The following is a 26,996-nucleotide window of genomic DNA, read 5'->3' on the forward strand; positions in this document are numbered from 1 at the left end:
TTTTATTGTTTTTCTCAGGTTTTTAGTAACTAATAAACTTACTCTTTCTTTGACTCAAGGAAGCCTGGTTAAATTGGTTCCTTCTAAAAAAAATACATTTGGACTGGGAATAGGTATCAACCAGGGAAAGGGATCCCTTTTAAATTAACCTTGTTGTGACCAACCCGGGGGGTTGAATAAAGAAGGGGAGTCAGCTCATTCCTCGTCACCTGGGGGCATAACAGAATTGGGGTCCCAGTCAGTAAGTTAACAAATTGGGGGCACCTTGCCTGGGGACTGGTCATAATGAATGGAGCATGCATATGGGCTTCCTGGAGCCAAGGGGCAGAATTACTTATCCTTCCGGGTGCTTAAGGTCGCAGGAGTAAGCAATGTCATGCAGGCACTGATGCGCGCATTTGGCGCAAGTGGGATGTGTTTCAATACAGATTGGCACTTGCAAAGGCTCACAATGCCAGCAGAGCTAACATGAAATAGTAAAATTTATTTCAGTCACCAGAAAGCAAGGTCAATGAATGTAAACTCAAACGTCCGCCCCAAACAGGGAGCCCAGCCTCCCAGCCAGCAGAAGATTAAAAACAGGATAAAAGCAACGTACTGGTATCTCACTCAGCCTTGAATCTGTCAGCGATTAGATTGTCACAGGCCTGTTTGCTGCATCACACCATTGCCATGCCTACTGCCATCCGTCTGCAACATCCTGGCCCTCATCATCACCATCGCTTTCTTCATCGTCAGAGGAGACATTCTGGCTCTCCATCTCTCTCTCTGCAAAGACATCCCCCTTTGTTGAGTGAGGTTATGCAGGGCACAGTATACCACAATGACCCTGGACAGCCTCTGTGGGGAAAACTGAATGGCCATCTGCGGTCCGAACAGCAGAACCGCATTTACAGCAGGCCTGTTATCTGCTCAATGGTGACCCTTGTTGAGGCGTGGGCAGCATTATACCTCTCCTTGGCAGCGCTTTGCAGATTCCCAGCTGGGGCCATCAGCCAAGTCTTCTGGGGTATGTATTCCTTGTCTCCAATGGGCCAGCCCTATAATCGACGAGGTGGGTCAAGCACTTGTGAATAGTTGAGAATGAAGACATCGTGAGAGTCCCTGGGGAGCACAAACTTAAAGGAGCTGTTTGGTGTGATCACACACCAGCTGAACATTCAGTCAGTGGAAACCTTTCCTGTTAATGAATGTAGCTGCCTGGTTTCGCTCTCAGTGCCACATGGGTGTAGTCAATGTCCCCTTGCACTTGTGGGAATCCTGTGATTGCTGCAAGATCCAATGCTCTGGCTGCCTGGCTCTTAGGATCCAAACAGAATTTTACTAAATCATGTAGTCTCCTGAATAGGGCAGCTGTCACCTCCCGTATGCACTTGTGTGTTGCTGACTGGGAGATGCCTCTCACAGGTCCCCAGTGGACCCCTGGAAGGAGACACTGGCAAAGAAGTTTAAGGCAGTGGTGACCTTTAATGCCACCAGCATGGGATTATCTCCCAGTCTTCACAGACATAGGTCTTCATGGAGAAGCTGGGACATGCTGTTTGATGCTCGGTATGTAGGCCACACGTTCCAAAGACTGGCAGATCATATCAAACAGCATGTCCCAGTCGCTGTTCACAATGGGCAAGGTACAGACCGTACCCAACCAGCCCGTGCTTGCAAAATGCAAAACACAGTGTCCAACATTAGATGTGATTCCGCAATTGGACAACATTTGCTAAATAATCCTCAATGTGCTAAGAATTACGCTGACGACCAATTTAAGATTGTCTGTCGGGCTCTGTGTGGCACATTTGCATGTACTGGAAGCTACATATATTAATACACAGGGCCCTGTTCTTTACAGACAGAAAGAACATGTACACACATTGAGCCTGTTTCAGCTAAACCCAAATAAGTGACAGCCATTCGCTGACTCATTCCTCAGAGCAAAGCCTTAACCAATCAGGGTCAAGTTGCTTGGTTTAAATTTCAAACAATGCTTGACAGTTAACTGTCAGTCACCATCACTGGTGCATTCTCCATGCCAACACCTCTACCAATCAGCACTCTCTTCACATACAGTATAAATTGTTGTTTTCCCCTTATATTGGTATTCTTACAGTGTCCTAGTGAGTGCAACATGAAAAGCTTCGACATGTCACTTTTTTCAGCAATACTCAACTTTTCCTTTTATTTGCTCTTTCCCTCTTTTCCACCCTCAGTACCTATTTAAAACCTGCATACAAGCATATGAATGAGGAGCAGGTGTAGACCATTCGGCCCCTCAAACCTGCTCTGTTATTTGATAAGATTATGGCCTTAACTCCACTTCCCTGTTTACCCCCTATCCCCTTTGACTCCCTTGTCAGCCAAGAATCATTTTAAATTAGTTTTAAAAATATTCAATGACCCAGCCTCCACTGCTCTCCCGGGGAAGAGCATTCCACAGACTCATGACCCCGTGAGAAAAAATATTCTCCTCATTTCCACCTTAAATGGGAATTCCCTTATTTTCAGACTGTGTTCTGAGTTCTAGTCCCCTATCCCATCTTTAACTTTTCCCCATCCTGAGGAAAGGTCATCAACCTGAAACGTTAACTCTGCTTCTCTCTCCACAGATACTGCCAGAGCTGTTGTCTAATTCCAGTATTCTCTGTCTTTATTCCTCCTAACTAGTTTCCCCTTTATTTTCTCAAATAATATCTTTATCTTCTATAACCAGCAGAAACATAAATACATCTACAACACAGAGCTCATTTCTCAAAGGAAGGAAGAACACACGCTTTCAGTCTAATGCTGAATCTGCTAGAATATCAGTAAACTTGCCAATTTGGTGACAGATACATAATTCCATTAGCCCAATGCAAACTGGAGGAACAGCACCTCATCTTCCGATTAGGCACTTTACTGCCTTCCGGACTTAACATTGAGTTCAACAACTTCAGATCATGAACTCTCTCCTCTATCTTTCTTAATCCAAATTTTTTTAAAATTTATTTATTTTTCTTATTTTCCCCCAGCCACCCCAGTGGGCCATCTGTCACTTGTTCTTATGTTTTGCTTTCATAGAGCACTTGTTCTGCTATTAATATTTGAAATAGGAGGAGTAGGCCCTTTGGCTTGTCGAACCTGCTCTGCCATTTAATAAGGTCATGGCTGATCTGTTTGTGTTTTGAGTTCCACATTCCCCGATAACCTTTGATATTCAGTGGCTCCACCTTCACTGCCTTCACAGGCAGAGAGTTCCAAAATTGCACAACCCCCAGAGAGAAAAAATTTCTCCTGATCTCTGTCCTACAAGGATGACCCCTAATTTTAAAACAGTGCTCCCCTAGTTCTGGGCTCACCCACAAGAGGAAACATCCTTTTCACATCCGCCTTGTCAATACCATTCAGGATCTTATATTCTTCAATCAAGTCACCCCTCACTCTTCTAAACTTTAGTGGAAACAAGCCCAGTCTGTCCAACCTTTCCTCATAAGACAACCTATCTTGCCTTTATTCCACTATTAGCACCTTCTTTAGTCTTTAACACTACTATTAACACTCCCTTTGTCTTGCATCCATAACATCTTCCGAGCTCCTACCTGTCCCTGACTTTCTATCTTGCTCCACCTGTCCCAACTCCTCTTAGACAGTATAAAATCCATCACATTTCTACTTCTCTTTAGCTCTGAAGAAGTCATATGGACTCAAAACATTAACTCTTTTTCTCTCTTCATGATGCTGCCAGACCTGCTGAGTTTTTCCAGCATCTTCTGTTTTTTATTTCAGATTTCCAGTATCTGCAGTATTTTGCTTTTATCCCATTAGCTGTTATTCTGCTCTTACAGTTCCCTACAGAAAGACAAACCCACACCCTTGATAACATTTATAATAACTGGATAGTGAAGGATTGGGCTAGAGCCGAGTTTTTACCTACTTAGGAACTTTTACATTTTTTTAATTCTTTCACTGGATGAGGGTGTCACTGGCTGGGCCAGCATTTATTGTCCATTCCCAATTGCCCTTAAGAAGATGGGTAGTGAGCTGTCTTCTTGAACCGTTGCAGTCCATGTGGTGTAGGTACACCCACAGTGCTGCTAGGGAAGGAGTTCCAGGATATTGACCCAGCGACAGTGAAGGAACGGGTGATATATTTCCAAGTCAGGATGGTGAGTGGCTTGGAGGGGAACTTCCAGGTGGTGGTGTTCCCATCTATCTGCTGCCCTTGTCCTTCTAGATGGTAGTGGTCATGGGTTTGGAAGGGGCTGTCTGAGGAGCCTTGATGAGTTGCCGCAGTGCATCTTGTAGATGGTGAGCAAACCCAAACCCCACTACAGTTTCATGCTCCTATATATTCTTTTAGAACCCAAAAATAAACTAATTACCAAACTGACAGCCCTTTAATGTGGCACTGTAACAAAAATAAAATTCAAAAGAAACTTATCTAATTAAATGAGAATGGTGTTCCCGGAGCTGACAACGCACTCCAGCCCCCGCGGTGCCCACCGGCTGCACAAGGCCTCAAGCATACCGATAGACACCGCGTTCTCCCTTGCCAGCGACACACGGCTGTAAACACAGTTGCAGAAGAGGGGCAGACAGTCGTGCTGGACGGCCCCCTCCCACAGCCGTCTCCTCCTGTATACACTCTTTTGAGCATAATCAACTAAACGAAAAGGACAAATTAATGAATCAAATTAAGGGGATAGCTCCTTAAAGGGACACTGTAACAAAAGACAAAAACCTTAAAGGAAACTTGTCAAGTTAAATCAAAACATGGTTTTGGGGGGGTCAATGATGCACCTCATCCCCTGTCATGCCCGCCAGTCACAGAAGCCCTCAAGCATGCCAGCGGACACCGCGTGCTCCCCCTCCAAGGAGACCTGGCTACGAACGTAGCCGCAGTAAAAGGGCAGACAGTCGGGCCCACCGACCCCCTCCCCATCCCCCAGTCCAACAACTGCCTGCTCCTATATATAACTTTTTCGAGTCTAAACCAAATAAACTAAATTAACAAACCAGGGGACAAATTAAAAGGCAGCCCCTTAAAGGGAAACTGCAAAAACAAAAGACAATATTTAAAGGAAACTTACAAACATTAACCCAAAATGTGATCAAAGGGGTCAATGAAACACCCCAGTCCCCGCGGTGCCCACCGAGCACAGAAGGCCTCAACGGTGCCAGCGGACACCATGTGCCCTCTCTCCAAGGACACATGGCCACGAACGTAGCCACGGTAGAGGGGCAGACAGTCGGGCCAAACAACACCACCCCCCAACCCAACAAGTGCCTGCTCCTGTGTATAGGAGCACAAGTAAATCAGTTAATGCCAACCATCTGAATGCAATTAATATGCAATTACCAGGTATTGACCTGGTAAAGATTGTCAAAAAGCTTTCCTTTATTTTGCCATTACTTATTGTACATATTTTGGCTAAAAGAACATGAAATGCTGGAAGGCAAAGCTAGTCAATCTGTTACACTTTATAACAATCAGCAGGTAGTCATCTGGACAGCAGCAAATCCATCTCTATCACCATGGCAGAGAGAGTACAGCATGGCAGAGAGGCGATTTATCCCTTGGAACCCACATAATTCTGTTTATATCATCAAACACGACAGAAGGGATTCAATTCTTTTCAGGGCTGAGTTAGTGTGACTGCTTTGTTTTTTTCAGAACATGTTTTATTTTTTTTAAATGCTACCAGACACTATTATTTCTGATTTTTCAGTATTTGTGCAGTCACATAGTGTGGCAGATACAACATGTTACAAAGTTGAATTGATGAGCGTAATTCAGGTTAATGAAACACATAATAATACGCATTTATATAGGACTTAAGAAAATCATATAACACAGGAGGAGGCCTTTCAGCCCATCATGTTTGTGCCGGATTTTGAAAGAGCTATCCAATTGGGCTTACTCTCTGACTCTCTCCCCATAGCTTTGTAAATTATTCCCCCTCTGCTATGTACCCAGTTCTCTTTAGAAAGTTATTATTGAGTTTGTTTCCACCACTCCTTCAGGCAAAACATTCCAGGTCATAACTATTCAATGCATTAAAGGTTCTTTTCCTCAAGCCTCCGCTAGCATTTTTACCAATTTCTGTAAATCTGTCACTTCTGGTTATCGACCTCCAACCAGTGAAACAATATCCCATAATTGTTTTTCTATTCGATCACAGGATGTTGATGTTGCTGACTGGGCCAGCATTCATTGCTCATCCCTAATTACCCTTGAGAAGGTGGTGATGAGCTGCCTCCTTGAACTGCTGCAGTCCATGTGGTGTAGGTACACCCACAGTGCTGTTAAGGAGGGAGTTCCAGGATTTTGACCCAGCAATAGTAAAGGAACAGCGATATATTTCCATGTCAGGGTGGTGAGTGACTTGGAGGGGAACTTCTAAGTGGTGGTGTTCCCATGTGTCTGCTGTCCTTGTCCTTCTCGATGATAGCAGTCACGGGTTTGGAAGGTGCTGCCAAAGGATCCCTGGCAAGTTCCTGCAGTGCATCTTGTAGATGGTACACACTGCTGCTATTGTGCGTTGGTGGTGGAGGGAGTGAATGTTTGTGAAAGGGGTGTCAATCAAGTGGGCTGCTTTGTCCTGGATGGTGTCAAGCTTCTTGAGTGTTGTTGGAGCTACACTCATTCAGGCAAGTGGGGAGTATTCCATCACACTCCTGACTTGTGCCTTGTAGATGGTGGACAGGCTTTGGGGAGTCAGGAGGTGAGTTACTCACTGCAGGATTCCTAGCCTCTGACCTGCTCTTGTAGCCACAGTATTTATATGGCTAATCCAGTTCAGCTCCTGGTCAATGATAACTCCCGGTATGTTGATAGTGAGGGATTCAGTGATGGTAATGATATTGAACGTCAAGGGACGATGGTTGAATTCTCTCTTGTTGGAGATGGTCATTGCCTGACATTTCTGTGGCGCAAATGTTACTTGCCGCTTCCCAGCCCAAGCCTGGATATTGTCCAGGTCTTGCTACATTTGGACATGGACTGCTTCAGAACCTGAGGAGTCGCGAATGGTGCTGAACATTGTGCGAACATCCCCACTTCTGACCTTATGATGGAAGGAAGGTCATTGATGAAGCAGTTGAAGATGGTTGGGCCTAGGACACTACCCTGAGGAACTCCTGCAATGATGTCCTGGGACTGAGATGGTTGGCCTCCAACAACCACAACTATCTTCCTTTGTGCGAGATATGACTCCAACCAGTGGACAGCATCTACCCTATTTTGATTGACCAGAGAGTCTAGGTATACGGGGTGCAGATAGGAAAGTGGGGTTGAGGTCATAATCAGATCAGCCATGATCTTTATTGAATGGCTTTGAGGGGCTGAATGGCCTACTCCTGCACATGTTCTATCAAAACCCTGAATAATTTTGCACCCTTCTATCAAATCTGATCTTAACCTTGGTGTTCCAAGGAGAACAATCCCATGTTTTGAAAGTCTGCGATGTGTCTAAAGTGACCTTGCAAGGCTAGTGATTGAGAACTCAAATGTTCTACAGCAGCCAATAGCAAAGGACCTGGTTGCACATACTTAGATTCTAACAGTTGTACTCTCAGTGAATGGTCAAGTCCCCCACCACACCGGCGCTTTTGTTTAATCGGAAGGAAGCTGGTGAAACAGCCATCTTTAGAAAGCGCAGAGTAATTCCCTCAGTACCCACCTCTGTCAGATCTTCTTGGCTGGTTTTCCATCACAGCTGACGAGCTACAACCCATTGCTGAAGCTTCATCAGTCCATCTCAACATCACAGGCACCAAAACCCCTTCCCTCTCAAGCGCCTACCATAATCCTTCAGAAGCTTTTCCTCGGTAGCATCTTTCCAATCCAGAGACCATCAGCAAGAAATCACCGAGAGAAGAAGCATTCTAAAACAGGGAGAAAAGAGGAATATCAGGGAGCAAGACAGGGTATAGCGATTAGACTGCTGTGGAAAAGCAAGGGAGTCATGTAACCTGAAAACTGATCTAGGCCTCAACCTCCCAGCCAAATCAATTATTACACTGGAAGCCTTTGTGGTTTCATATTGCTGTCTTATATATTAGGCACTTGTTATACATTCGACTATCCAAAAAGAGAGTCCAAAGGGTTGCAATTGACATATTAACAGCAAAAGCATCGTTGGAATGCTGTAGGGCCAATTAGGAATCAAAGTGGAGACTTAATGGTGGCTGAGGTGCTAAATGGGGAGGGGGAGGGCGAGGGGAGGGGGAGGACGAGGGGAGGGGGAGGGCGAGGGGAGGGGGAGGGTGGGGGGGAGGGGGAGGGGGAGGGGGAGATGCAGGGGGAGGGGGAGGGGTGGGGGGAGGGGAGGGGAGGGGGTGGGGAGGGAGGGAAGGGGGAGGGGCAGGGGAGGGGGAGGGGCGGGGAGGGCGAGGGGCAGGGGAGTGCGTGGGGCGGGGGAGGGGAAGTGCGAGGAGTGGGGGAGGGCGAAGGGTGGGGGAGGGCGAGGGGCGGGGAGGGGGAGTGCGAGGGGTGGGGGAGGGGGAGTGCAGGGGGAGGGGGAGTGCGAGGGGAGGGGAAGTGCGAGGGGAGGGGGAGGGGGAGTGCGAGGGGAGGGGAGGGGGGTGCGAGGGGCGGGGGAGGGGTGGAAGGGAGGGGGAGTGTGAGGGGAGGGGGAGTGCGAGGGGGAGTATGAGGGGAGGGGGAGTGCGAGGGGCGGGGGGAGGGAGAGTGCGAGGGGCGGGGGGAGGGAGAGTGCGAGGGGCGGGGGGAGGGGAGTGCGAGGGGCTGGGCGGAGGGAGAGGGGCAGGGGGGAGGGAGAGGAGCGGGGGGAGGGGGAGTGTGAGGGGCGGGGGGCGGGGCGAGGGGCGGGGGGAGGGGGCGGGGGGAGGGGGCGGGGGGAGGGGAGGGCGAGGGGAGGGGGCGAGGGGGAGTGGGAGTGCGAGGGGCGGGGGGAGGGCGAGTGCGGTGGGGGAGGGAGAGGGGGAGTGCGGGGGGGAGGGGGAGTGCGGGGGGGAGGGGGAGTGCGGGGGGGAGGGGGAGTGCTGGGGGAGGGGGAGTGTGAGGGGCGGTGGGGAGGGTGAGTGCGGGGGGAGGGGGGGGGAGTGCAGGGAGGAGGGGGTGGGGGAGTGCGGCGGGGCGGGGGGATGTGTGTGTGTTACCTCAAATATGGAAGTCAAACAGATGGCTGCTCGGTAGGGCAGAAACAAAGAACATTATTGATAGGAAAAGATTTTACTACATGTACACCAGAACTCCTGGGCAAGAATTTTCCCGTCGGCGAGTGGGGGCGGGGTCGGAACTCCCGACGTCATCCCGCCTCATTTGCATTTTCAGGTCGGCGGGGGTGCAGCTGTGCGCCCGCCGACCTGGCAACAGCCTATTGAGGCCATTCAAAAAGCAATTAAAGTGATTAGCGGACCTGCTTATCCAACCTGAAGGTTGGTGGGCAGGTCCAGAGTGCTGGCGGCCACCTGAAAAAGCAGGAAACCTCACCCATGGGCAGGATGAGGTTTCATGACTGAATTAAAAAATTAACATTCACTTTTACTTAAAGTTACGTCCATGTCCCAACTCATTGTCACATGAGGGGACATGGATGGTGAATGAAATTTTCAAAAGAACATTTTCCCTTTGGGAACCGATCTCCCTGAGTCAGCACTTAGTCCCAGGGAGATCGGAGTGCTCCTTCGCACACATGCATGAAGGAGCGCACTTCCGCATTCGCCATTCCCCCCTCCACACCCCCCCATCGCCCGCACAGGGATTCTATAGATTCTGGAATGCTTCCTGAAGATTGGAAGGTGGCAAATGTCACCCCACTGTTTAAGGAGGGAGGGAGAGAGAAAACAGGGAACTACAGACCTGCTAGCCTTGCATCAGAAGTAGGGAAAATGCTAGAATTGGCTAACAGGCAGAAAACAGAGTAGGAATAAACAGGTCAGTCTCGCGTTGCCAGGCTGTGACTAGTGGGGTACCGCAAGGATCAGTACTTGGGCCCCAGCTGTTCACAATATATATCAATGATGTGGATGTGGGGACCAAATGTAATATCTCCAAGCTCTCGGATGATACAAAGCCAGGCGGGAATATGTGTTGTGAAGAAGATGTAAAGAGGTGACAGGAGGATTTGGAGAGACTCAATGAGTGGGCAAAAACATGGCAGATGGAATATAAGGTGGAAAAATGAGGGGTTATCCACTTTGGTAGAAGGAACAGATGTGCAGAGTATTTCCTAAATGGTAAGAGATTGGTAAGTGTAGATGTACAAAGGGACCTGGGCCTTGTGCTTGTCCATAAGTCACTGAAAGCTAACATGCAGGTGCAGCAGGCAAGTAGGGAGGCTGATGGAATGTTAGTATTTATTGCAAGAGGATTTGAGTACAGGAATAGTGAAGTCTTTTTTCAGTTGTAAGGAATCTTGGTTAGACAGCACCTGGAGTACTGTGTGCAGTTTTGGTCCCCTTACCTCAGAAAGGATATTACTGCCATAGAGGGAGTGTAGTGAAGGTTCACCAGACTTGTTCTGGGGATGGTGGGACTGTCTTATGAAGAGATTGGGGAAACTGGGCCTGTATTCTCTAGAGTTTTGAAGAATGAGAGGTGATCTCATTGAAACCTAAAAAATACTAAAGGAAGAGACAGGATAGATACGGATAAGTATCCCCTAGTTGGGGAGTCTAGAACCAGGGGACACAACTTCAAAATAAGGGGGAAGCCACTTAGGACCGAGATGAGGAGAAATTTCTTTACTCAGAGGGTTGTGAATCTTTGGAACTCTCTACCCTAGAGGGCCGTGGAAGCTCAGTCATTGAGTATGTTTAAGGTAGAGATTGATGGATTTCTGATTAACAATAACGTAAAAGGATATGGGGATAGTGTGGGTAAAAGGCATTGAAGTGTTCAATCAACCATGATCCTATTGAATGGCGGAGCATGCTCGATAGGCCTGAATGGCCTTCTCCTGTTCCCATGTCCCAATGGATGGATTGTCCTATGAGTAAAGATTAAATAGACTGGACCCTTATTGCCTGGAGTTTAGAAGAATGAGAGGTGATCTCACTGAAATGTACAAAATTCTTACCGGGCTCGACAGGGTAAATTCAGGAAGGACGTTTCCCCTGGCTGAAGGGGGTCTAGAACCAGGGGGCACACTCTCAGAATAAGGGGCAGGCCATTTAGGACAGAGATGAGAAGAATTTCTTCACTCAGAAGGTGGTGAATCTTTGGAATTCTCTACCCAAGAGGACTCTGGAGGTTCAGTCATTGAGTATGTTCAAGAAAAAGATCAATAGATTTCTACATATGAAAAACATCGGGGGATATGGGGATGGTGCAGGAAAATTATGTTGAAGTAGGAGATCAGTCATGATCTCATTGAATGGCGGAGCAGGCTCGAAGGGCTGAAAGGCCTACTCCTGCTCCTGTTTCTTATGTTCTTATGGTATAAAGACTAACCACATGAGCCCTTGTCTGGCATGACCATCCACCCCTGAGTATTGAGGTTTGCAGTTGCGAGTTGGTTGTCATTCACCTGCATGCCCCTTGTAGACGTCCCCCTCCGTCCCTCCAGTCCTCTCTAACTCTGACTGGAGCCGATGGCTCAGAGTGAACTGCAGCTCTACAGGCATCTTGTTGTAGTGAGAACCCTCTGGACCAGAGCTGCTGCTGTGTGGGCTTCACCGGACAGTGAGGATTTCAAATGACCATGCCTCTCATTGTTTCCCCGTGATTATTAAGGTGTCCCTTTAGTTGTCCAGTTGTGCTGACCTAAAGCTCCACCCACCCGAGAAGACCGTCCCCCCACCTCATCGTTGACCTTGCTGCTGAGCTGCCTTTCTCTCGTGATGGCGCGCATCACTTTTCAAACTGTCTCCACCCTCCCCCTGTCACCCACCAACATCCCCCCATCACCCTGGAACTATAATGATCACCATCCAGCCTCCCCTTCGCTCGGAGCCCACACCCATTACCGTGCCCATGCTCACCCTGACCCTGCCCACTCCCGGTATCTGTGCCACCTTTCTTCTCCCCCTCAGTGACCCTCCCTATGAGAAATACACCCACCATACCCACACCTTGACCCTTCCACCCTACCACATCTTACTTACCCTCTCACAGTAACATCCCTTCCTACCACCAGCCACTCAGCTCTCCCCCAGGACTCTACCATTGACTGCACACTGCCCCCGCATCACTCCACCCCCCCTTCATGCCTTCCACCAACCCCCCTTTGCGTCTTTCACACCGCCCCCCACCCCCCAATGTCTTCCGCCTGCCCCACCTTCGTGTCTTCACCCTCCCTTCGTGCCTCCCACTCCCCCCATTTCCTGCGATCCTCACCAACGCTGCTGTCAGCATCGACTGGCCAGTAAGTCCTGAGAGTCTCCCCCGCCGGATGCACTTCACGTTTGTAAAATGGGGTAACTAAACGGTGTAAATCCCCGCTGGAGGGGCAGGAGATCTGGCGGGGCCACAAGACTCTGGCCTATTGGCCTGGTAATGAGCATTCAGGAGATGCAAAGTGTGTTCCCGACGTTCAGCAGTGGAAAGTCGACCTGTCATTAACCGTCATGAAAGTCAGGGGAACATAATTCCAACCGACTCCCGCCACATCTTCCACCCCCGCCCACCAAGATTCCCACTGACAGCGGGAGGGGGCAATTCCACCCAGAGACTCGCAATTTTAAATACTTTTTAAAGTTCTTTTGCAGGAGGCTGCATGCACTGCGCTTCAGATAGATCCGAGGCAGTGACTGGGTCTGTCCACACTCTTCGGGCAGCCTCCTCACCTCCATCTTCTGATAGACCCATTCATTGCCTCTTCCCCTCTGACTGTTCCGCAATCCAAACAAAACCAGCTCCAACAGCCCCCAAGACAAGCAGATAGAGCTCAGGGAGCAAGCGACTATCAGAAAGCAGTGAGTTCAAAGCTGGAAGCTATCATGACAACAGTAATAAACAGCTGCCTTTAGCTCAACAGCCTTTAAATATAGGTTTTGAAGAAGAGTCATACGGACTCGAAATGTTAACTCTGTTTCTCTCTCCACAGACGCTGCCAGGCCTGCTGAGTTTTTCCTGCACTTCCTGTTTTTTATTTCAGGTCTCCAGCATCTGCAGTATTTTGCTTTTCTATACCCTTTACATACTGCTCCAGAGAGTCCGGTCACACGGTGTTTTAATGGGGCTTCTACATTGAAATGGCATCGAGCTCCTCAATGATTGATCGGCACCTGATTTCATGTATCCATGACTGCCCCTCCAGTCTACCCCTGGTAAGGGTCACAGCTAATTCAAAAGGAAGACTGCAGCAATTTTAACTGCTTGCTGCAGTGTGGTGAGTTAACATTGGCCAAACTGAATAATATAATAAACCCTAGGAACATCGCAGAAAGATCCTGTCACTTCTGTGAATTAAATTAAAATTATCTTTCTCATCTTCCTGCATTTGATGTTATAAACTGAGCCAGAGAACCAGGGCCAATGACTGTAAACTCAAGAAACGCGATCACTTTGGAAATAACTTCATCAAGGACAGAACCTATGGATTATGGAACCAGTTTCAGAAAGAAAATGCATTAATTCCTGATTCACGGTGCTGTTAAGAATGGCTGCCCTTGATGTCAAGGTAGCATTTGACCGAGTGTGGCATCAAGGAGCCCTAGCAAGACTGGAGTCAATGGGAATCAGGGGGAAAACTCTCCACTGGATGGAGCCATACCTAGCACAAAGGAAGATGGTTGTGCTTGTTGGAGGTCAGTCATCTCAGCTCCAGGACATCACTGCAGGAGTTCCTCAGGACAGTGTCCTCGGCCCAACCATCTTCAGCTGCTTCATCAATTACCTTCCTTCCATCATAAGGTCAGAAGTGGGGATGTTCGCTGATGATTGCACAATGCTCAGCACCATTCATGACTCCTCAGATACTGAAGCAGTCTATGTCCAAATGCAGCAAGACCTGGACTATATCCAGGCTTGGGCTAACAAGTGGCAAGTAACATTCGTGCCACACAAGTGTCAGGCAATGACCATCTCCAACAAGGGGGAATCTAACTATCGCCCCTTGACATTCAATGGCATTACCATCATTGAATCCCCCAATATCAACATCCTGGGAAATAGGAGCACAAGAGGAGCCGGGAGTGGAAGAGAAGCGCAAAAGGAGTCGGGAGTTAAAGAGAGGTAGGGAGAGCAGGGGTGACTGGGGGAGTTCGGTGAGGAGGGAATGAGGTGATCCTTTGAGTACCATGAGTACAGCCGGGTAAATATTTACTACTTTTATTGTTTATAGTTTTTTAAGGTCTTATTTTGTGGATCATCCTTTGTAAGGGCTATATCCTGTAACAATGAGGAGCAGGGAAGAAGGGCCAGAGAGTAATTGATATTATTGGATATTAAGTATCTTCCAAAAGGTTTAATTTAATTTAAAGGGGTAAGTCATGGCAGGAGAGCTCAAAGTTGTGGTGTGCTCCTCCTGCTCCATGTGGGAAGCCGGGAACATTTCCAGTGCCTGAGGCCAGCATGTGTGCGGAAAGTGTCTCCAGCTGCAGCTCCTGGAAGCCCGGGTTTTGGAGCTGGAGAGGCGGCTGGGGGTGCTGTGGAGCATCCGCAAGGCGGAGAGTATCGTGAATAGCACGTATAGAGAGGTGGTCACGCCGCAGGCTAAGAGTCCACAGGCAAGAAGGGAATGGGTGACCACCAGGCAGAGCAAGAGGACTAGGCAGGCAGTGCAGGAATCTCCTGTGACTATTACCCTGCAAAACAGATATACCGCTTCAGATACTGCTGAGGGGAATGGCCTCTCAGGAGAAAGCAGCAACAGCCAAATTCGTTGCACCGCGGTTGGCTCTGCTGCACAGGGGAGGAGAAGTGTGGGAATGCAATAATTATAGGGGATTCGATTGCAAGGGGAACAGATAGGCATTTCTGTGGCTGCAAACGAGACTCCAGGATGGTATGTTGCCTCCCTGGTGCTAGGGTCAAGGATGTCTCAGAGCAGCTACAGGACATTCTGAAGGGGGAGGGTGAACAGCCAGTGGCCGTGGTACACATTGGCACAAACGACATGGGTAAAAAAAGGGATGAGGTCCTAAAAGCAGAATATGGGAGTTAGGAAGTAAGTTGAAAAGTAGGACCTCAAAGGTAGTGATCTCAGGGTTACTACCAGTGCCATGTGTTAGTCAGAGTAGAAATAGCAGGATATATTGGATGAATACGTGGCTGAAGAGATGGTGTGAGGGGGAGGGTTTCAGATTCCTGGGACATTGGGACTGGTTCTGGGGGAGGTGGGACCAGTACAAACCGGACGGGTTACACCTGGGCAGGACCGGGACTGATGTCCTAGGGGGAATATTTGCTAGAGTGGTTGGGGAGGGTTTAAACTAAAATGGCAGGGGTATGGGAACCTATGCAAGGAGTCAGAGGAAGACGAATCAAGGACAAGAACAAAAGACAGAAAGGGGAATAAGAAAAGTGATAGGGAGAGAAATCAAGGGCAAGGATCAAACATGGCCTCAGTGAAAAATAGTGGGAACATGACAAGTAATGTTAAAAAGACAAGCCTTAAGGCTTTGTGCCTTAACACAAGGAGCACTCACAATAAAGTGGATGAATTAACCGCGCAAATAGATGTAAACAGGTATGATATAGTCGGGATTACGGAGACATGGCTGCAGGGTGACCAGGGATGGGAACTGAATAGTATTTAGGAAGGACAGACAAAAAGGAAAAGGCGGTGGAGTTGCATTGCTGGTTAAAGAGGAAATTAACGCAATGGTGAGGAAAGGTATTCACTCCGATGATGTGGAATCTGTATCTGTAGAGCTGAGAAACACTAAGGGGCAAAAAACTTTCGTGGGGGTTGTATAGAGACCCCCAAACTGTAGTGGTGATGTTTGGAATGGCATTAAATAGGAAATTAGAGACACATGCAATAAAGGAACATCTATAATTATGGGTGACCTTAATCTGCATATAGATTGGGCAAATCAAATTAGTAACAATACCATAGAGGAGGAATTCCTGGAGTGTGTACTGGATGTTTTTCTGGACCAATACGTTGAGGAACCAACTAGAGAACAGGCCACCCTAGACTGGGTATTGTGTAATGAGAAAGGAATAATTGGCAATCTAGTTGTGCGAGGCACCTTGGGGATGAGTGACCATAATATGATAGAATTCTTCATCAAGATGGAGAGTGACGTAGTTGATTCTGAGACTAGGGTCCTGAATCTTAATAAAGGAAACTACGATGGTACGAGGTGCGAGTTGGCTATGATGGATTGGGAAACGTTACTTAAAGGGTGGTTAGGCAACGGCAAACATTCAAAGAGTGCATGGGTGAACTGCAACAATTGTTTATTCCCGTCTGGCACAAAAGTAAAACAGGAAAGGTGGCCAAACCATGGCTTACAAGGGAAATTAGAGATAGTATTAGATGCAAGGAAGAGGCATACAAATTGGCCAGAAAAAACAACAGACCTGAGGATTGGGAGCACTTTAGAATTCAGCAAAGGAGGACCAAGGGATTCATTAAGAAGGGGAAAATAGAGTACAAGAGTAAGCTTGCAGGGAACATAAAAACTGACTGTAAAAGTTTCTATAGGTATGTGAAGAGAAAAAGATTGGTGAAGACAAATGTAGGTCCCTTACGTCAGAAACAGGGGAATTTATAATGGGGAACAAAGAAATGGCTGACCAACTAAATACATACTTTAGTTCTGTCTTCACAAAGGAGGACACAAATAACATTCCAGAAATGTTGGGGAACACAGGGTTTAGTGAGAGGGAGGAACTGAAAGAAATCAGTATTAGTAGGGAAATGGTGTTGGAGAAATTGATGGGATTGAAGGTCGATAAATCCCCAGGGCCTGATAATCTACATCCCAGAGCACTTAAGGAAGTGGTCCTAGAAATAGTAGATGCATTGGTTGTCATCTTCCGAGATTCTATAGACTCTGAAACAGCTCCTACAAATTGGAGGGTAGCTAATGTAACCCCACTATTTAAAAAGGGAGGTAGAGAGAAAACAGGGAATTATAGACCAGTCAGCCTGATGTCGGTAGCACATAAGCAACGTGCACTTGGCGGGCTGCACTTTGAGGGGAACTCGGAGGTGAGTACACAGTAACATTGTGCAAGGCTCACCATGGGGTCACCTGTTGGACTTTGAGCTTGAGGGGCGCTGGGGGTCGGGGTTAAGGGCAGCCCTGCCATCGAGGTGACTGGTGGTGGTGGGGGGCAACGGCCAGCCATTGAATATGTCGCATTCAGGGTGGGGTTAGGGTGGGGGATGGAAGTGGCCAAGTAGGGAAACCTGTATAAAGTGACCATTCCTCTGCAACTGAGACAGTTCAGGTGCAGCCACATTGATATGATTGGAGTCGGGCTTCTACCTTATCTGCCCACTCAAGCAACACAGAAGCAGCAAAGTGCCAGCAAGTGCTCCAGAGCTTTTCACCCCACAGCACCCCGCCAAACCACCTCACACAGACTGCAAACTAATGAGCATTTTAGTAGGCTGCAAAACAGTTGGGTGACTGTACAATCTCCTTGCTAAAGCTGCCATGGCACAGTCACTGGTGGAGGCACTCATAGCCTCTTGCAATGTCAATATCCCGCTTTGGACCAGTCTTCCCCCATGGTTCAAGCTAACAGTGCAGACTTGCAGCGCGAGTTAGGAGAATGCCTGTGCCTGAGCTGAGAGCACAGCAGGCAGTCCAATGGGCAAAGCTGCTGCCAATCGGTCAGGTGGAGTGGGACGGAGGTGAGTGGGGTTTCGGGCAGCCATGCAGCGCACTAAACTCTGACCATCCAAGTGGTGACCAGCACTCTCCGGGGAATGTTATGGGGCCTTCACACTTAAACAGGACAGGTTCTTAGTACACCCATGCTGACCACGTGTCTCTCTCTTTCATCCTGCAGGAGGAGTAGATCAGGATCATGGAGCCTTGTGAACCAGCTGCATGCCTCAAGGCTTACACAGAGCGAAGACAATGGAGGAGAGGGCGACTGAGGCTCCAGGCTGTGCTGAGGGAGGAGCAGCACCCTCGTGAAGAAGGGGCGGCTGGGGCTCCCACACACGCCACCGGAGAGCCACAGCAAGCTGTCGCTGGTCGGCGCCTAGAGACCCCAGGGTCTATAGACACCGCCTTTCATTCCTGCAGATGACCGAGAACCAGTGTCGCTGAAGACTGCGCATGTCTAGGGAACTGGTGAGTCACATCTGCCAGCTACTGCAGGATTTGGCACGACGGGGACATGGAAGGCATCCACTGCCAGTGGCTGTGAAAGTGACTGCGGCACTCAATTCCTATGCCAGTGACTCCTTTCAGGGCATTACAGGTGACCCCTGTGGGATCTCACAATCCGCCACCCACAAATGCATCCATGAGGTCACGGATGCCATCTTCTCCATGGCACACAACTTTGTGCATTTCGCCCAGGACCAGGACAGCCAGGATGCAAGAGCCATTGGATTCACCCTGATCTCGGGATTCCCACAGGTGCAGGGTGTGATCAACTGCACTCATGTGGCGCTCAGGTCTCCATTGCTACACACGGTGGACTTCATCAACCGCAAGGGCTTCCACTCACTGAATGTGCAGCTGGTATGTGACCACCAGAAGCTCATCCTGCAGGTCTACATGGTTTCCAGGGAGTGTGCACAACTCCTACATCCTCAGTCACTTGCAGAGCCCTACAGCCTTCCAGGGTCCACAGAAGCTGCAGGTTTGGCTCCTCAGGGGAAAAGGGCTACCCACAGAGGCCGTGGCTGATGACACCCGTGCAGCAGCCTCAGACTGCATCAGAGCGACGGTAGAACGAGGCTCAGGCTGCAACTCACACCTTGGTGGAGCAAACCATCGGGATGCTGAAGATGAGGTTCCGGTGCCTGGACCGGTCTGGTGGAGCCCTACAATACTGTTCCACAGAGGGAGTCACACATCGTCATCGTCTGCTGTGCCCTTTACAACCTGGCGCTGCAACGGGGAGACGAGCTGGCTGAGGAGGAGATGGAGGAGCTGGAGGTCTCCTCTAATGAGGAGGATGCTGACGGGGATGAGGGTGAGGGGATCCTCAGTGGCGACAATGATGGGGATGAGGTGCTTTCATTGGCCAGATGAGGCAGGCACTTGGGAAGCCCTCATAGCTGCCAGATTTGTGGAGGATGATGATGACAGGCAGTGAGGTGACCCTCTGTGAGAATGCTCCTGTCATGGAGACACAGTGGAGGCCCTAATAGTCACTTGATTGCAGGAGGATGATGACAACATGCGGTGAGGACACTCCATAGATCTTCACGTAGTCTCTGTGAGTGTCTGACTCCTGTCTATCCATCCATCATTTTCACCTGGTCCATCTCTGACACTTCCCTTCCCTTCCTTGACCTCTCTGTCTCAATTTCTGGTGATAGACTGTCCACCAATATTCATTACAAGCCTTCCGACTCCCACAGCTACCTCGACTACAGCTCCTCACACCCCGCCTCATGTAAGGACTCCATCCCATTCTCTCAGTTCCTTCACCTCCGTCGCATCTGTTCTGATGATGCCACTTTCCAAAACAGTTCCTCTGACATGTCCTCCTTCTTCCTTAACCGAGGTTTTCCACCCACGGTGGTTGACAGGGCCCTCAACCGTGTCCGGCCCATCTCCCACGCATCCGCCCTCACGCCTTCTCCTCCCTCCCAGAAACATGATAGGGTCCCCCTTGTCCTCACTTATCACCCCACCAGCCTCCGTATTCAAAGGATCATCCTCCGCCATTTCCGCCAACTCCAGCATGATGCCACCGCCAAACACATCTTCCCTTCACCCCCCCGGCGGCATTCTGCAGGGATCGTTCCCTCCGGGACACCCTGGTCCACTCCTCCATCACCCCCTACACCTCAACCCCCTGCCACGGCACCTTCCCATGCAACCGCAGAAGGTGCAACACCTGCCCCTTTACTTCCCCTCTCCTCACCGTCCAAGGACCCAAACACTCCTTTCAAGTGAAGCAGCATTTCACTTGCACTTCCATCAATTTAGTCTACTGCATTCGCTGCTCCCAATGCGGCTTCCTCTACATTGGAGAGACCAAACGCAGACTGGGTGACCGCTTTGCAGAACACCTTCGGTCTGTCCGCAAACATTACCCAGACCTCCCTGTCACTTGCCATTTCAACACTCCACCCTGTTCTCATGCCCACATGTCCGTCCTTGGCCTGCTGCATTGTTCCAGTGAAGCTCAACGCAAACTGGAGGAACAGCGCCTCATCTTCCGACTAGGCACTTTACAGCCTTTGGGACTTAATATTGAGTTCAACAATTTTAGATCATGAACTCTCTCCTCTATCCCTACCTCCTTTCCGATCCCCCTCTTTTTTTTAAAATAATTTATATAGATTTTTCTTTTCCCACCTATTTCCATTATTTTTAAATGTATTTCCATCCATTGTTTTATCTCTACCTTTTAGCCTATTTCGATCACTTCCCTTCACCCCACCCCCACTAGGACTATCTGTACCTTGCTTGTCCTGCTTTCTACCCTTAATTAGCACATTCCTTAGATAATATCACAACCTTCAACACCTCTTTGTTCTTTTGTCTGTGACATCTTTTGGCTATCTCCACCTATCACTGGCCCTCTATCCAGCTCTACCTGTCCCACCCCCCCCCCCCCCCCCCCCCCCCCCACCCCCCGCCCTTAAACCAGCTTATATTTCACCTCTTTTCTATTTTTGCTTAGTTCTGTTGAAGAGTCATACGGACTCAAAACGTTAACTGTGTTCCTCTCTGCAGATGCTGCCAGACCTGCTGTGTTTTTCCAGGTATTTTTATTTTTGTTTTGGATTTCCAGCATCCGCAGTTTTTTGCTTTTATCTTAATGCCTCCTTCCTAGTTGGACCAAGGACATGCTGATCAAGGAGATTCTCCTGAACACATTTTGGAAATTCCTCTCCCACCACCTTACCCTTTACTCCAACATTATCCCGATCAATATTTGGGTAATTAAAACCCCCCAGCATCATCACTCAATAGCTCTTGCACATTTCTGTGATTTCCCTGCAGATTTGTTCCTTTATCTATCACTATTTGGAGGCCTATAGAATATCCCAAATATTGTGATCAGGCCCTTTTTGCTTCACAACTCTAATCAAATGGATTCTGTCCCTGGCCCTTCAAGGACATCCTTTCTTCAATGTCTTCCCTAATCAGTACTTCCGCCCCACCTCCCTTTTCTGAAGACCTTTAATCAGTGAATATTAAGCACACACCCTCACCATTTAAAAAAAATTCTTTTATGGGATGTGTGTGTCGCTTGCAAGGTCAGCATTTGTTGCCCATCCCTAATTTTTCTTCAGTTGAGCGGTTTGCTAGGCCATTTCAGAGGGCAGTTAAGAGTCAACCACATTGGGTCTGGAGTCATATGTAGGCCAAACCTGGTAAGGGCAGCAGATTTGGACATTAATGAACCAGATGGGTTTTTACAACAGTTGAGGATAGTTTCATTGCTAGCTTTATATTCCAGATTTATTAATTAAATTCAAATTCCACCAGCTGTTGTGCCAGGATTGAACCCAAGGCCTGTGGATTACTAGTCTGGTGACATTACTACTAAGCCACCATTGCCTCCATCTTGAATCCACATTTCTGTTATTGCCTTTACCTCACATTTGTTTGTGTATAGAGTTCACCACAACATACACGCATTGCAAACTTGTTTTTGTATTCCATGTATTCCTTAGTCTGCTCCCAGGTAAATGATACTACTTCCTGCTCTAGTACTATCCAAAACTCTCCCTCCTTTAGCTACCTTATTCCTCTTTTCTACTTCTACATGCCGGTGCCTACTCTTCTGCCAATTTAGTCTAAACCCTCCCCAACCACACTGGTGAGCAGGGTCAATGGTCCTAGTCCTGTTGAGGTGCAACCTGTCCTTTGGAATGGGTGCCTCCTGCCCCAGAACTGGACCCAATGCCACGAGAATTCGAAGTCCTCCCTCCTGCACCGTGCCACATATTGCTTCTCCCTCTCTTCCCATCTCTCCTCTTGCTGGCAAATAACCCAGAGATTACGGTTTTATTTGTCTCTGGTTTGTTACGTGCTTGCACTTGGGGCTGGATTAAGGGTGCTTCACTTCCCCGAGCTAAGAAAGAAGAATTCAATCCTGGGAAAATCCAACAATGCAGAGACACAACCGGGATCTTCCTGTTCTTGTGTAGCCTTGTGTTACAGTAGCCACTGTCAGTGCAAGCTGAACTTCAAACCCCATATCCACTAGCTCATCAGGAGCAACTATTCCTAAATTTCCAGCATCTCCACACTGCTCACATCACCAAACACGCATCATCCCCACCTTCACCAAGATCCAAAGGCTATCGGGGGTAGGCGGGAATGTGGGGTTGAGGTTACAATCAAATCAGCCACAATCTTATTGAATGGCAGAGCAGGCTCGAGGAGCCGAGTGGCCTACTTCTGCTCCTAATTCAAATGTTCATATGTTCGGCTTTCCAAATGCTTTCCTTACCACTACAGAGACTTCAACTCTTACCGAACTCTGCCACCCACATTACATTCCGTTTGCCTGTCACCCCTTGTCCTGTATCCCGGTGAATCCAAATTTCTCATGCTGACGTATAGATCTCTCCGTTGCCTGAGTAATCTCCTCCAGCCCGATGAACTGGCTCACTGACCTAGTGCGCACTCAGCCAATCGTTTCGACATCAGTGATCAGTAAGGTTGCCAACTGTGATTAAATGGATTCCTGGAGGTTTCGTCACGTGGCTTGCTCCCACGGTCCAGCCATTAGTCGGCCAAAACCTCCATCCTTGTGACGTACTGCCTTCCCAAGCCAATTGGAAAGTAAAATGACTCATTATCCAATTGGATGATGCTTGACTGACAGCCAAACAGCCTTTATTGCCCCATTTTCAATATCTTTATATTTGGTGAAGAGAAATGTTCAAAGAAAATTTAAACAAAAAACAATCTTTTTTAATGTCCGGATGATTTTTCTCAGTGTCCTGGAGACTGATCTTCAATTCCTGGAGACTCCAGGCCAATCCTGGATGGTTGGCAACCCGAGTGATCAGCCTCTGGCCTCCAGCACCCCCCACCCCCCACTCTCCATGTCTAAAATCTTGCACTTCCCCATCCACCTTCAAAACCCAACACCTCAATCATCCCTTTAGTCATCTCCCTCCCTCATCTGCTACTACAAGTGATGAACATTTACCATGTTATAGAATCATCCAGCAAAGGAGGAGGCCATTCAGCCCATTGTGCTTTTGCCAGCCCTTTGAAACAGCTGTCCAATTAGTCTCAGTCCCCTGCACATTAAAAGTACAACCAAAATACAAATCACTTTTCAATTCCCACCCACTTGGCTTTATGCTAATTCACCTTTTTGGTAACTGTGTGCGTTTATTAACCATCAAGACAATAATAATTATGGATAAAACCGGGCTGAACACATTCGGAAGCCAGAGAACACTTCTCCGTCAGTACATAGCTCAGCATCAGCAATTGCAAACGATGGCGCTCATTACCTGACCACTGGTGTGCAGAGTCAGATCAGTGAGATCTGAATGTCATCGTGTCTACTACAAGCGAATCCGCTTCCATTTTCAAACAGCTTTCGAAAGGTCAACAGCTCGAGAAACCCCCTCAAAAAAAAGAGCCTTTCAGGCACCATGAAGTCAGTTCAGCAGTCACATAGCTCTGTGCAGCCCCCTTAACCAACCGTGAGAATCTCACATTGCTCCTGCTGTGGACAGGCTGCTTTTCTCCTCTGTCTCCATGCAGCACTCCGCTATCAGCTGTGCTGTGTGCAGCCTGTGCTGATGTGCTCGATATTATCAGGGTTGAATGTGCAGTCACATGACTGGTTTAAAGCAGCAGCAACCCTCCAGAAACACTGGCTCTTTGGGAAGAAAATCCTCTTGGCAGCAAAGATTTGCTTTGATAAGCAATAAATCGAGAAGGCAGTGCAAACAATGGAACAGAGGAGGCTGAGGGGGGATTTGATTGAGATGTACAAAATTGTGAGGGGCCTGGATAGAGTGGATGGGAAGGGCCTATTTACTATAGCAGAGAGGTCAGTGATGAGGGAGCATGGATTTATAGGGATTGGTAGAAAGATTAGAGCAGAGAAGAGGAAAAATGGTTTCACCCAGGGGGTTGTGGAGGTCTGGAACTCACTGCCTGAAAGGGTGGTAGAGGCAGAAACCCTCAACTCAACTGGATGTGCACCTCGAGTGCCCGTAACCTGCAGGGCTACAGACCAAATGCAGGAAAGTAGGATTAAACAGGGTAGTTTGTTTTTTGGCTGGCACAGGCACGATGGGTCGAGTGGCCTCTTTCTGTGCCATAAACATTCTATGGTTTTATGATTCTAAAACCTCTATCTTCCATAATCCCATCCACATGGATTCAGACAGCTGATAGCAATGGTGGGAATTCTGCTGGCTGCTTTTTTTTATTCATTTACGGGATGTGGGTGTTGCTGGCTGGGCCAGCATTTATTGCCCATGCCTAGTTGCCCTTGAGGAGGTGGTGGTGAGCTGCCTTCTTGAACCGCTGCAGTCCATGTGGTGTAGGTACACCCACAGCGCTGTTAGGGAGGGAGTTCCAGGATTTTGACCCAGCGACAGTGAAGGAACGGCGATATATTCCCAAGTCAGGATGGTGAGTGACTTGGAGGGGAACCTCCAGGTGGTGGTGTTCCCTTGTGTCTGCTGCCCTTGTCTTTCTAAATGGTAGTGGTCGTGGGTTTGGAAGGTGCTGTTGAGGGAGCCTCGGTGAATTCCTGCAGTGCATCTTGTAGATGGTACACACTGCTGCTACTGTGCGTCGGTGGTGGAGGGAGTGAATGTTTGTGGATATGGTGCCAATCAAGTGGGCTGCTTTATTCTGGATGGTGTAAAGCTTCTTGTGTGTTGTGGGAGCTGCACTCATCCAAGCAAGTGGGGAGTATTCCATCACACTCCTGACTTGTGCCTTGTAGATGGTGGACAGGCTTTGGGGAGTCAGGAGGGGAGTTACTCGTCGCAAAATTCCCAGTCTCTGACCTGCTCTTGTAGCCACAGTATTTATATGACTGGTCCAGTACAGTTTCTGGTCAATGTTAACCCCCCCAGGATGTTGATAGTGGGGGATTCAGTGATGGTAATGCCATTGAACATCAAGGAGCGATGGTTAGATTTTCTCTTTTTGGAGATGGTCATTGCCTGACACTTGTGTGGCGTGAATATTACTTGCCACTTGTCAGCCCAAGCCTGGATATTGTCCAGGTCTTGCTGCATTTGGACATGAACTGCCCCCGAAATCAGGGCCAGGGCAAAACTTTGGCAAACTAGGCGGCTGTTTAGAACAGCAAAATTTGAGTGGGGGGGTGGGTGGCAGCAAAAGACTGAATGAACTATTCATGAAACTACATAAATAACTAAACAGGCTTCAGCAGTGGGAGTGAAAGGTGTAGATCTCCTGATACACATCCACACATACCAACATGCAAATAGATTTCCAGCTATTTTCACTGCAGTCCCTCTCAAAAATTCATTTTAGATTCCTTATTCTGCTTGCGCAACAGTTTTGCAAATTTGTACATCTACATGACTGTTCCAAAACTGCAAACCAGTAAATAATAAGAAAGAAGATAATTTAATCTAGGTCACCCTGTGGTAATGATTATTGTTTGTGTAAATTGCATATAAAATCATCTAGTAACTGTTACAGGAGCATATAGGATAACATCATGTGAGCCTTATTACACATTCTGTGATTCTGTGACTATAATATACATTCCTTCCAGTACATATCCTGTGAAAAGCATAGAACGAGGATATACAATCAACAGCACAATATTCTCTTTTTACATGTAAAATAAATCTGGAATTATAAATGCAGAGTTCTTATGTATGCTGATGCACAATGTTCATTTTTGTAAGTTAATTGTGACAGCAATTCAGGCTGAAGGTTGGCCTCTCGTGTATCTAATACCCTAGCAACGCCCTGCCCAAATCTCACTGGATATTAATCTTGCATTTGTGCAGATTTATGAAAGTTGTTACACTGTTTTAAGCGAGGCAAATAAGAAACATGAAATTTTATTTTTAAAAACTTGCATTTCTTTAGCACGACCTCAGTGCATCCCAAAATGTCTGACAGCCAATGAAATATCTTTAAAGCAATGCCCCTGCTGCAGAAAATGCATCAGCCAATTTGTGCATAGCAAGATTCCACAAACATCAGTGTGACAATACGAACATACGAACTAGGAGCAGGAGTAGGCCGCTCGGCCCCTCGAGCCTGCTGCACCATTCAATAAGATCATGGCTGGTCTGACTGTAACCTTAACCCCACATTCTTGCCTACTCCCAAAAGCCTTTCACCCCCTTGTTAATCAAGAATCTATCTAGCTGTGCCTTAAAAATATTCAAGGACTCTGCTTCCACTGTCTTTTCAGGAAGAGAGTTCCAAAGTCTCACAACCCTCTGAGAGAAAAAAATTCTCCTCATCTCTGTCTTAAAGGGGTGACCCCTTATTTTTAAACAGTGACCCCTAGTTCTAGATTCTCCCACAAGAGGAAACATCCTCTCCACATCCACCCTGTCAAGACCCCTCATGATCCTATAGGTTCCAACCAAGACGCCTTTTACTCTTCTAAATTCTAGTGGATACAAGCCTAACCTGTCCAACCTTTCCTCATAAGACAACCCGCCCATTCCGGGTATTGGTCTAGTAAACCTTCTCTGAACGGCTTCCAACGCATTTCCATCCTTCCTTAAATAAGGTGACCAATACTGTACACAATACTCCAGATGTGGTCTCACCCTGTACAACTGATGCATAACCTCCCTACTTTTGTAATCAATTCCCCTCACAATAAATGTTAACGTTCTAATGACATACATAATGACCAGATAATCTGCTTTTGGTTGAGGGATAAATGTTGGCCAGAATTAAATAAATATTGGCTATGTATTCCCATTTCCAACAGGCAGATCAACTGATAGCCCTCACTTCAACAAGCCAAAGGTCTAACTTATGAGGGACAATGAAGTGGTGCCACACGTGAC

General features: G+C 47.9%; 1 protein-coding gene across 2 annotated transcripts in view; it reads right to left on the reverse strand.

The window, feature by feature from the left end:
• Positions 1-23,718, reverse strand: part of ppef1 (protein phosphatase, EF-hand calcium binding domain 1) — a 107,522-nt gene extending 83,804 nt beyond the window's left edge. For both annotated transcript variants that reach the window (XM_078559579.1, XM_078559578.1), the window contains exons 1-2: positions 23,466-23,718; positions 7,653-7,857 (exon numbers count right to left, since the gene is read on the reverse strand). In XM_078559579.1, the coding sequence (XP_078415705.1) occupies positions 7,653-7,737 (85 nt within the window). In that variant the 5' untranslated portion in view covers positions 7,738-7,857; positions 23,466-23,718. The remainder of the gene's footprint in view (positions 1-7,652; positions 7,858-23,465) is intronic.
• Between the last annotated feature and the right edge of the window lie 3,278 nt (positions 23,719-26,996).

This window comes from Cetorhinus maximus, chromosome 16 (genome assembly GCF_964194155.1).
Source record: "Cetorhinus maximus chromosome 16, sCetMax3.hap1.1, whole genome shotgun sequence".
Classification (NCBI taxonomy): domain Eukaryota; kingdom Metazoa; phylum Chordata; class Chondrichthyes; order Lamniformes; family Cetorhinidae; genus Cetorhinus; species Cetorhinus maximus.